Source organism: Triticum aestivum, chromosome 5A, assembly GCF_018294505.1.
Source record: "Triticum aestivum cultivar Chinese Spring chromosome 5A, IWGSC CS RefSeq v2.1, whole genome shotgun sequence".
NCBI lineage: Eukaryota > Viridiplantae > Streptophyta > Magnoliopsida > Poales > Poaceae > Triticum > Triticum aestivum.
This window is the reverse complement of record NC_057806.1, coordinates 171,219,671-171,231,599: the sequence shown is the minus strand read 5'-3', so window position 1 is coordinate 171,231,599 and position 11,929 is coordinate 171,219,671. Positions and strand designations below refer to the sequence as shown.

The 11,929-nt window shown below is 42.6% G+C and overlaps 2 protein-coding genes across 4 annotated transcripts; one reads left to right on the top strand and one right to left on the bottom strand.

Annotated features, from left to right (window-relative positions):
- Positions 1-343: 343 nt before the first annotated feature.
- LOC123102740 (40S ribosomal protein S29-like) lies at positions 344-2,086 on the bottom strand. Of its 2 annotated transcripts, XM_044524167.1 has the most exons (3): positions 1,866-2,081; positions 1,093-1,192; positions 344-531 (listed from the first exon to the last, which is right to left on the bottom strand). In XM_044524167.1, exons 1-3 carry the CDS (start codon positions 1,925-1,927, stop codon positions 523-525), a joined length of 171 nt encoding a protein of 56 aa, XP_044380102.1. In that variant the 5' UTR covers positions 1,928-2,081; the 3' UTR covers positions 344-522. The 2 variants fall into 2 exon arrangements, with proteins under 2 accessions (XP_044380102.1, XP_044380101.1); XM_044524166.1 differs by lacking the exon at positions 344-531 and having other exon boundaries at positions 1,042-1,192; positions 1,866-2,086.
- A 4-nt stretch (positions 2,087-2,090) lies between these two features.
- On the top strand, positions 2,091-10,510 carry LOC123102739 (histone deacetylase 6). Of its 2 annotated transcripts, none has more exons than XM_044524165.1 (4): positions 2,091-2,305; positions 2,395-2,588; positions 3,756-3,881; positions 9,936-10,510. In XM_044524165.1, exons 1-4 carry the CDS (start codon positions 2,147-2,149, stop codon positions 10,114-10,116), a joined length of 660 nt encoding a protein of 219 aa, XP_044380100.1. In that variant the 5' UTR covers positions 2,091-2,146; the 3' UTR covers positions 10,117-10,510. The 2 variants fall into 2 exon arrangements, with proteins under 2 accessions (XP_044380100.1, XP_044380099.1); XM_044524164.1 differs by having other exon boundaries at positions 2,132-2,320.
- The last annotated feature ends 1,419 nt before the right edge of the window (positions 10,511-11,929 follow it).

Sequence of the window (11,929 nt, the reverse complement as noted above, 5' to 3'; positions counted from 1 at the left end):
CGTGGTTTTGGTTGGGTTTTTTTGAACCGGGAGGTGAGAGCAGGTATCAAAGAAGTACCAAAAAAAACATGGTAGGTGAGACGAAAATTAAACCCAGAACACAACCTACCAACTAAGACATTAGGAGTAGAGATGCTCATTCATGTGCTCACGCGCTTCATTCTCTCTGGTACGGTGCGTGGATTCAGTCATTCATGTGCTTATATACAAGCACAGATAGATATGAAATAAGCTTATTTGCTAGGTTGCTGGTCTGTTACAGCCATTGACCCAATATGTTCTAATAAAAAAACAAGTACTTATAACTAACAATGACAATGAGAGGGGACAAACACAGACAACAGAACGATAAAAGACTTCTCCATGGGTAATTAACTCATGTTCAACAATTACATCATTCAGTATCCATCAAAACATAAAACCACGAGCAAACATTACTGGAATTGAAATTAAGCATTCTATTAAGTGCTCCAATCCTTCATCCCTGATCAGCTTCACTTCAGGGTACCAGGAACAGGTGAATTAACGGTACTGCAACAAAAGATAATAATCAAATAATTATAACAATAGTTCTGCACAAACGATAAAATTTTGATATACATGCTTTATACTAGACTAGAAGGCTAGATGCAGAAGAAACGACACTGCATAAGAACATCAAGACAACTGTACCAAAGCTTGGCTATTATGTTATCTGAATCATATTAACCCATTTCAGAAATTGCCTGGCCACAATAACAGCATACCACTAGTGAATTGTCAGACTTGGAAATACATCTTCAATGTAATAAAATTCTAGCAAAAAACATCTCAATACAGAAACTGCAAAGTAAATGAGCCAACCATAGAGAACAATGGAGCACATCAATTTGTTAACCAATCATTTATCTAATTTGGATGTAGACTAGGAATAGGTATCATCAAACACTAGAAGGCAATAAGGAATCACAAATCTAATGTATTAAGTCATAACTGACATTTGAAGCTGCTTACTGAAGGACTATATATAAATAGTAAGGGAATCATGGCTGACAAAATAATAATATAATTTCAGATTGTTCCTGGTGCAACAATAATGTTCTTGTTGTATACCTTGATGAAGCCAATGTCCTTGGCGTTGCTGCGGAAACACTGCCTGCAACACATCAGCCCATACTTCCTGATCAGTCCATGGGAGTTTCCACAGACCCGGCTGCCAAAAATAACAAACTTGGGGTCAGTACAATCACTCGTAAGCATACTTGTTCATCACAATAACATCAGTGATTGAATGGTACGCCAGACAAGCCAGCAACCACATGCTATTTCAGTTTGTTACCGCACAGCACCGGAAGAAATGCTTGTTAAGTAACAAATTAAACTTTTGAGGCAATTCTAACAATATTTTCCTGGTTGAGTCGCTTGTGAAGCCACTTGCACATCACAGCAAGCTCTGAATGGTTTGAGCGACATACTAACAACGAAACCCGAAACCTACCTGACCACATCTAACAGAGTTAAGCAAAGAAGATTTTAATCGCCATATGAAGCACGCCAGAATCAGATGATACAAGTCGCCAACTACATCAACAAAATACACATCATATGAAGATGGGAAAGCCTTTATCAAGGCATAACAATCATCAAATGTGAGAATTTAACCGGTTAATAAGTCCCTGACAACACATAACACAGAGCAAACAAGGTTTTAATCGCCATATGAAGCACGCCACGATCGAATGATATATGTCGCCAACTAAATCGTGTAAGACACACAGATCCGGGCGAACAGTTGGTCTAGCAGGAGATATCTAGCCGCGGGAACGAACAACGAACTAGGCATTTTAAGGAGATGGAGGGGATCGAGGCGGTGGCAGAAGTATTACCAGACGCGGGAGCCGGGCCCGTAGTTCTTGGGGTGGGAGTTCCAGACGTTGGAGTGCCCCATCGTCGCCGCCTTCTTGTTCGCCTTCCGCCTGCCGCCGCCGGTTGCTAGGATGCGCGTGGGAGGAGGAAAGGGTAGGTGGCGGCGGTGCGAGCGGGAGTGGCTTATATAGGGAGACGCCGCGGTAAACCCTAAGCCAAGGGCACGGGTTGGATTGGGCCCAGGCCGACACTTAGCCCCGTATACGGGCTTAAAGGGCCTCTTTGTTGGGCCCAGCCAATCATGAGCATTTGGGCCTCAGATATAGTGCTGTATCTGCACGACTCGCCGTGGCCCGTGAGACTCGTCGGGAAAAAAAATCGTCGTCTGCCGCTCCACTCCGACTCGCCGAGGATGTCTTCCGCCGCCGGAGCCGGAGAGCACTCGTCTTCATCCCGACCTGTCCGTGTGAACGACGTAGCCCCTACCTACCGTCTCTGTGTTGTTTCTTACACTCCACTGACGCGTCCTCGAATGTTTCGTCGTCGCAGGGGAAGGAGAGAGAGGAAGGTACCGACGATATCAACCGCAAGGTGGACGATGAGGGAGATCTGAGCCTGGAACTCTATGGCGCCGAGGCGGGGTGGGTGGAGGCGCGGACCAGCTGCTCGCACCTCCCTGCCATGCCCGCCGCCAGCGCCGACGAACTCGCGCGCGTGCCCGCGCCTGATTCCCACTGCTCTAGGTTTGTCTCATCATCCTCTTCGAGTTTGGTGTCTTGCGATCCTGGGCCTGACATGCGGGTTGTTACTTGTGAGGGTTCTTTCCTGCGGTTTGATGCGCTCCCGCTGGGCTAGGTTTTTTTCTCCCTAGTACTATCCTCTTGGGTGGCGCACTATTTGGCTGAATGCCTGGTTCCCAGACTTCAGTTATGGTGAAATATGACTAGATAACTTAAATTGACAAGGAAAAGGGATTGATACTTGATGACAATGCGATTGATTGGTACTAAGTTGTGACTCGAAAGTGTTATGGCAAGTCTCATATTTATGAATGAGAGTTATTTAGATTACTAACTAGAAGCTTCACTTCATGATTTCTCCTTCGCATTATTCTCACTGTATCAACATATGGCTCATGTTGTTGTTATTCTTGCATCAATTCTGGCATGCAATTCCTCTGTTTATTCACAATATTTTGAGTAGCCAAATCACCTCCAAGTGACAGAAGGAAATATGACTTTAAGATGTGATATTTCCAAAGAAAAAGAGTTGTTGGGTTTGCAAAATAGGATATCCTTTTATCAGGAAAACGTCATGGAGAGTGGTAGGTGCAAAATATGAGTTTCTTTGGTAGAATGATTGCTCAATGAGAAAGTTAGATGATTGGGATCTGGGTTTTGAAGATACTATTGGGTGCATTCCTTAGTTGAAAGTTAGTAACAGGCTAACATCTAGTGAGCTGGTGAACAGCATGGCTTCCTCCTCACTGTGTTCTACAACTGAATGATTTATGTATGCATGGATTACACATGAAAAAGCACTGTTGATACTTCTTATATGACTTCTATAACCAAAGCATGGTTTTCTGTGTCATTTCACCTGAAAATGCTGTTTACGATTTCATGGTGCACCATAAAATTAATAGATTGTCAAACATTGTCTATGCTATCTTCCTTGCATGCTTGTTGCTATAGCATCTGGATGTTAATTGCCTATAAACACCAAAAGCAGTATTAAGATTTTCCAATGAGTTACGTTAGCCTGTGGCACAAGATAATGTATACCCCTATCCTTGTATTGAATCTGAATTAACCTCATATGCTCGAATTTAGGACAAAACATAACTGTTGGATTTGATGTACTTCATATGTCCATGTCTTGTGTTTCCTTATGAGCATTTTTCCATGCAGATGTCATCACCCTTCTGAAAACTGGTTATGCTTGATCTGCAAGGATGTGCTGTGTAGTCGTTTTATCAACAAACACATGCTGTGCCATTATCAAGAAACGGGCCATTGTATCGCCCTGAGCTTCAGGTAAATTGTTCAACTTCCTTTTGCTTAATTTTCTCTTGGACTGCGGATAATTTTCATTGGCTGCATTTATTATGATCAGGGCTCTCCAGTTCCAGTAGTCAGTATGCCATGTTTTTTTTTTGTTAGAGCAAAGTATGCCATGTTCTAAATCTAGCGGTCACCTATGCCAATGTGAAACGGTATTGTTGTGCGCTCACTATAGTACTCATGTTAATCAGCCAGCAGTGTTAGAGCATCTCTAGCAGATCAGCTAAAACCGTGTCCTGTGAAAACAGTATATGGTTCCCCCTAAAATGAATTTGTGGAAATTTACGGTATGATTTTTACGTCAGCAGAACAGATCCCATATAAACCAATTGAATTTACAACAAGGTCCCTGGAAAATAGCACAAAGCACCCTCACACATAAAAAAGAAAAGCAATTGGATCCTCGTGCGGCAGCTCATGGGAGCAAGCTAGCGGGAGCGGCGGCGGGAGCTAACGGAGGCAGCAGCAGCAGCTAGCGGGGGCGGCGGCGGGAGCTAGCGGCGACGGCAGCAGCAGCAGCTAGCGGTGGGAGCTGCTTGCAGCCAATGTCCGCCAGCCCGGACGGCGGCGGTGCACCAGGGTCGAACAGGTTGGACCGTAGTGGTGTTGGCGAGGAACGAAAGCGAGGGAGCTGAAACTAACCTCCCGCCAACCGTTTTTTTGTATTACAGGTCCGTGCAAAAAAGAGCTCCAATCCTGGTTATCTACGGGACAAGGCCCGGATTATGCAGGATCCCGCAAAAAAATATCCGGGATGGTCGATTTTGCAGGATCTGTTTGGGACAGAAAAAACGCCCTCGTCCCGTAAACCGGCGGTTATTATTCCGGATGGCCCGGTTTACGGGATCTGCTAGAGATGCTCTTAGTTGGAAAATAGAGACCAATGTCCTTGTTAAGTTGGGTTAATTGCTTTATAGATGTATTCAGTGTATTAGGGATAAGTTTCCTCGTACTCTCTATGGGCTTCATAGAGAGATTGGTTCTTAGGGATCAAGTGAAGTCATCCTAAAAAGCACGGATACGGCAACACGGACATGGCAACACTCATACGGGGACACGGGATACGGCATTTTCCAGAAACACCCATCGGGGACACGGCAAGTATATATAAAAATAAAAAAATATGCCATGTAATATAGAGTTAAAGACAAAAAAAAATGAGAAAGAGATACTGCCCCATTTGTTGTCTCCTATTTGAAGTGCTTGATTGAATCATCCAGACCAGATCCATGTCATTTCAACTTGCAAAACACATCAAACAATAGTCTAGTATTAGTATCAGTCTATTAGAGACATATAAATCATAATAACTAGAAGATGCCCCGCGCGTTGCTGCGGGACCATTTGCTACAACTATATTGTCTTATAAAGAAACAACAAAAAAGATATAATGTAAAGTCAACGACCTATGTAATCTAGCGTGTTGTTCACAAGGATTAAATGATGCCTTAGAACATGTCGTAAATAGAATATTGGTGATAAGAACACAATACGTATGTGAAATGAACTCCATGACCAATGACTGAATCGGAAAGCACCTGCAAATGACCCACTAAATGTCCTTCTCTCTAAATTCCTCAAGCCAAGCTTTTGAATGACAAAAGTGAAGCACTGAAATTAGTACTGGTCTCAATATCTGAAGGAGGAAAAAAGTGATAACAATGGGCATGGTTTTCTGATCGTTCCAACTCGCGATGTTTAGGTCCACCAAAACTAAAGGATCACAAAAATAAGGGTGCATCTACTAAGTAATAATGATCTAAGTGACATTATCAAGATATGCTAAAAGAAAGTGATGTGGAAGCCTGGACGTGTAACAGAGGGCAGAAGATGTCCTTGGCAACTCGAATGGGCTCCAGTAAATTGCTGCTCCAAATCGGCGAAGCTTAGTGGCGCGTGTCTTGTAGAATGATCGAGATGCCGCAGCAATGAATGTGCAGCAAGCGGATGGGTCTGTCACCATTTCTCTGCTGATCTGTACGCGATACCAGTATGTCCACCCTGTGTAGAAGACAGGAAAATGAAATTGTGAAAACAAAATAGTTGCCTCACATATATGCCTACCTAAATTCATCCAAGCCTATCTTCTTGATTGAGTGACAATTATGACTTACTTGAATAGAAGGGATAATGAGATTTCGTCCTGGGTTGTAGTAGATGATTTGTTCCAACCAATGCATTGCATGGAATGAAGGGGATCATATGAATGTGATTTGTAACGTACTGAAACAAATATAAGATACATGTCATGCGTTCATCAAGTTCAGATAATAAATTTTACAGATGGGATGATTATCTACTAACTCAAGCGGTAAGAAACCTATGCAGGAAGAAAGCACAAATAACCATCGCAATCTGCAACAAATCATCGAGCAACCTGTGGCCAAATCTTACAAAATAAGAAATCAGATAAAAGATTGGATTAGACAAAGAAAAGAGGGCTAGAGAGGGACCCAATCAATCAGCATGTACATGTTGGGAAGTGTAATCAAAGATCTGAGTCCAGTTGTGGTGGAAGATGATTCTCTTCTTTCAGAAAATAAGATTCATACACACTTGTGCACTCCAGGCTGATATTTAAAGGATAAGCGAGCGGTTCAGTTACCTCCTCCGCATTTATGTCATTGTGTGGTGCGGCCGTTCGTTTCTGGCACATTTGCAGGAAAGGAGATTGTGGGGAAGAGGAGCCGATTAGGCAGAGTCAACAGTCTAACAGGCATATGCAAGATAGAAGGCAGGAATCCAACGTCGTGCCATAGTGGGCATTTATTTTGGCATGTATTAGCAGATGGGCCAATAAGCTGGCCTACTACGAGTTTGTACATGCAGCAGACCATGAGGCGTACGGTGGCCTGGGGTCGCGGCGAGGTGGCGGCAGTGGCGGAGGAGCATCGATTCCTATGTGCGCTATTGGTGGTTGTGCGGCCGGCTTAGCCGGCGCGGGCGGCCAGGGGAGATAGGCGACCATGTGTGCAATAGGTTGTGACCGGCATGGCGGCGCGGACGGCCCAGTGCAGGAGCGATCCAGCTTTTTGATTGGTCGTGGTGAGTGGAGGGCTCTCCTCTTATTTCTCTCGTCAGTTACGGAATAGGAAGAGGAACAAATGCGTCTTAAATGGAAATTAAACCGCACCATTAGTTGAAATAAAAACTAAAAGAATTATTGATGTGGCTGAGCTGTGAGATAGTTGTGAACTTGTGATTGGCTGATATTTGATGACATGGCGTGCTGAGTTGGACCACTTGCATGTCAAGAGAATACCTTGTAGTGGGGAGCAACTTCTTAAGAATGTAAGAACTTGTGATTGGCTGATATTTGATGACATAGCGTGCTGAGTTGGACCACTTGCATGTCAAGAGAATACCTTGTAGTGGGGAGCAACTTCTTAAGAATGTAAGATATGAAGTGGTACTTGACAAACAGCAAAGAAGTTTGCTTACCCAATCTGCAACGCTAGCCCCCAATAACATTAGGCTAGTCATAGTGGGTAGTAGCTTAGACTAGTAACATGCATATGTTACTAGTCTCTGTTACTACCTCCATAGTGGGTAGTGTCATACTCCCTCCGTTCCAAGTTACTCGTCGCAGAAATGGATGTATCTAGAACTAAAATACATCTAGATACATCCATACCTGCGACAAGTAATTCGGAACGGAGGGAGTAGATGTGATAACATAGAGAGCTTCATTTATTACTTTGTAGACTCATTTTACATTGGGAACTGCTATTTGATGGTAACATATTATGTTACTCCATTTGCATCTCTCCTCATTAATTACTTGCCACGTCATATATTTTGCCTATGTGGCATGTATGTTACTACTATGTGATGGCAATCTCAAATTCTCAAACACCCAGCATGACACAATATTACAAATACAAACCAAAGAACCAGACCATGACAAATTGACTGCATCAGAAGTTAACAACATCAAATAGTCCACTAAAAGCATAAAAGATAGTACTTATAAGGCTCAGGTGGCCACATAGCAAACAGTTCAAATGGCCGTAGTCTAACAATTCAGGAGTGCATTACATAAATGATGTAGAAACATAAATAAAATAAGCTCCTGGGCTGATGGCTGAAGCTTGATGGATAAAGAGACCCAAGTGAGAGAATCTATTATCTCCTCCAAAGCTTGTTCATCAAGTGAAAGATCTGCACCTTCAAGCATACCCACACTACCAAAACTCTCAACTCCGTCTCTCCCAATGTCCCGCATTCTGCTTGGCACAGTTTGATATGCTTGAGAATTCTTGAAAGCAGGCGGTGGTTGTTGTGTGTAAACACCAAATCAGCAGCTCGAGCAGGAGTAAGCTTGTTTCTTGCAGCACTATGGATGAAGCCGTATTTACTCCAGTTCCTCTTGCAACAAGAGGAAGATGCCGGCTGCCCAAGTACCTTCAAGGCTAATTATTTTTAACACCCTTGTGCTTTCTCAAATCAATCCCATGGAGGATTTTTGGCGATTCAGCAAGATGAATCGCACCTCACACAATGGATGTTGTAGGTCGGTCAAGAGGCTATGAGCATGGCGCGGTGGATTGAGTGTAAGTTGTGACGACACGATCTGGAGGGGTTCGAGATCGCACAGGGAAGGGGAGGGGAGGGGAGGAGAGCATGTGAGAATGAGAGGAGCAGGAGGTGAGGAACAGAGTTCGCATGTTTCTCATTCAATACCGTTCGGGTGTCACAACGCACGCCTAAGAAGCCACTTGGCACACACCCCATTGGGCCACTTGTCTCCCAGGTTACAAGGCCCAAGGCCTGATCGCCAATTGCTGCACGAGTCCAACAAGTGCACTTCAGTCTGCTGAAGGTTCAGTAACCTGAACTGCAGGCATGACATCACTTTACTGGGCGACCGCTTGACCCTGCCACTTCTCCTGCTGCCTCACTGTGGTGCTACCTTTGCCCTTTGTCCATCCTTCTGACGCCACTGCTCAAGGACTGCACGAGGGGAGATGCAACAGTGGACAGCATCACAGAAGAGGCACAAAGCGAGAATCATAGGGGTGGAGGTGGCAAGACAGAGAACATCGCATCAGAAGAGACGGGGTGAGATGTTGAAAAGTATATATGCCGGTGGGTTTAAGGGGACTTAGGTGCCTTAGGGCAAAGGCATTGTGGCATGAGTACTCAGCGAGTATTCCTAGCTGGGCTGGCCCAAGTGGCTTCTGAACCTCTTTCTTTCTTTCCTTTTATTGTTGTTTTGTGAAATTAGGATTTCTTGTGGCTATCTTAGCTATTGCACTATCTGATTCACAAACCTTATAGATTCATGTGCCCGGTCAATTTATGAATCGTAGATTCAAATTGCCAACCTGAAAACTATGAAGAATCTATTGGTGGCTACCTAGGTTCACATCATTGTACAATGCGAAGGTCTAGATCAGATATGCATGATTATAGCCTTTGCCACCAACAAACATAAACTCTTGAAGTATGGTTATTAATCCTTTCATTTCTTTTGTGAGAATGGTTTATTCCTGTGTATATGTTCTGTAAGAAGAACTGCAGAAGTTACAGCACTGGCCAGTACTTCACTACACTGGTTTAACAGCTTTACTACTAGTCGTACCAGTAAACCTCTACAAGAGAGTCAATGTGAAATGCTGTTCTCTCTGGTGGTACCTTTAAGCAATCAATTACTCATATGATTGTTTGCTGTTGAGTTAAACTAACTTGAGTTTAATGGTGGCAAAGTTTAAACCTGGCTAGTTGACTGAATTTAAAGGAAATGTCCATACACCATAGTTTGCTACACATATTATTAGTGAAATACCTCCTGCTTTGAATAATATATAAAATGCAGAAGCACGAAGATAGCTAAATATTGCTATAAATCTAAAATTATTGTTTCCGTATTATCTTATTTTTCATTTTGTTACTGAAGATCCTATCATGTTCTGCCTTTCCCTCTTCTATCCTTGTTGTGAAGCAATACAGTTTAATCCTTCCTATATTGCAGCATCTGCACATTATTGGATTGCTTTTACTCAGCGTTGTTGTATCCCTTTTCAGTGATCTGTCAGTTTGGTGTTTTGCCTGTGACTCCTACCTAGACGCTCAATCCATTTTAGAACTGCTCCCAGTTTATGAAGTTGCACATCTGTTGAAATTTGGAGAAAGGCCCCCTTTTCGATCACTTGAAGTACTGGATTTGAGCAGTGGACAAAATGGAGGTTCATCTTCAAGTTCCTAATGTGTGATCCTCTGTCAGTGAGTTTTTTTGTCATGATGACAGTAGCCCATTGTGTGAGATGGACCTTGCTAAGCACCAGCACAAATATAAGTCAGCTAATGGTCATGTTCCTCATTACTCCTGCCGAAGTACCTGTTAGGCGTGAAGCAAACTGATAATTGTAAAAGTCTGTTTACCTTTGGACATGATAAAGGCATTAAAATTGCCTTGATGTTGACATCCAGAAAAGTATTCAATTGCGAATATATTTTTCTCCAGTGACTGATGTAGTTTAAGCTTATCCACAAAGATATGAAAGTTTAGGTATGTGCCGTTTGACTTTAGATTCTCAGATAAGAGTTGTGCTCTGCTCACTAGTCTCTGATAGTGCATAATTGTTGGCACTACAGGCTGACAGCTTGTTGCCTACCAGATAGGAGGAATACTCAGTTGTAGAAACACAATGCATAAAGAGCATGTATTTGACGAAGAAGCTATCTAATTGGGAAATGAACACTCAACAATGCCCTCTATGGCATGAGCTTGAGGAACTTAATATTTCTTGCTCAAATGTGTGCCAATGCACTGCTTATCGGTCCACATGAGAAAGATTTCTGCTATTTCTATAGCTACAGGATATCCACTTCTAGAACTTTTATGACCAACTTGTCATTTTGTGATAAGCAGTAAAGGAAATTTGATCCCTTTGCAAAATAAGCAAGTGGTGTGCTTCTGGGAGGTTAAATCATGTCATGAAAGTTGTCCTTTTGCAAGATGATTAAGATAAACTCATATTTTAAGTTAGTGTGATGCTATTTTTTATTCGTTGGTTGATAGTGATGTCACTTTGTGAGCTGCCTAACATTATAAACCCAATCAGACATAAAACAACATATGTCCTCTTTGGTTGCCTTTTTTTTTTTTGAGGAACTCTTTGGTTGACATTCGTGTGCTTGGCAAATCTGGTGAACGGCTACTCAAGTTTGTGGTCTCATTTTCCTTAAAACATAATCATCCAAATTTGCATGCTATTGCTTGTTTGATCATCATTGCAGTTTATTTGTACTACATAGTCCTCTCAAATCTCAGATGTATTCCTCCCAAAATAGTTGTTGGACAGTTTGGATGAACTGAAATACTAATATGGCAAGACAATAGGTTAAAATTTACTCCTGCTGTTCGTAAATATAAGTCTTTTTAGAGAATTCAATATGAACTACATACAGATATATATAGATATTTTCCTTAAAACATAATCATCCAAATTTGCATGCTATTGCTTGTTTGATCATCATTGCAGTTTATTTGTACTACACAGTCCTCTCAAATCTCAGATGTATTCCTCCCAAAATAGTTGTTGGACAGTTTGGATGAACTGAAATACTAATATGGCAAGACAACAGGTCAAAATGTACTCCCTCCGTTCCTAAATATAAGTCAGGATTCAATATGAACTACATACGGATGTATATAGACATACTTAGAGTGTAGATTCATTCAATCTCCGTATGTAGTCTATATTAGAATCTCTAAAAAGACTTATACTCCCTCCATTTCAAATTACTCGTCGCAGAAATGGATGTATCTAAAACTAAAATACATCTAGATACATCCATACTTACGACAAATAATTCAGAACGGAGCGGTGTGGTCGCCTGTCGCGGCCCTTCTTCGGTGTGGGCGAGGGCTTTGAGCTCCGCCTCCATTTGGTGTCCTTCTTCAACCCTGTCATTGAAGCTCTCCTTGGATGCCTCAGCTTTTTTCGAGGCTCGCTTTGGGGACATCTAGCTGCGATGGCCGTGGTGATTTCTCACACACGGTGAGGATTCCGCAC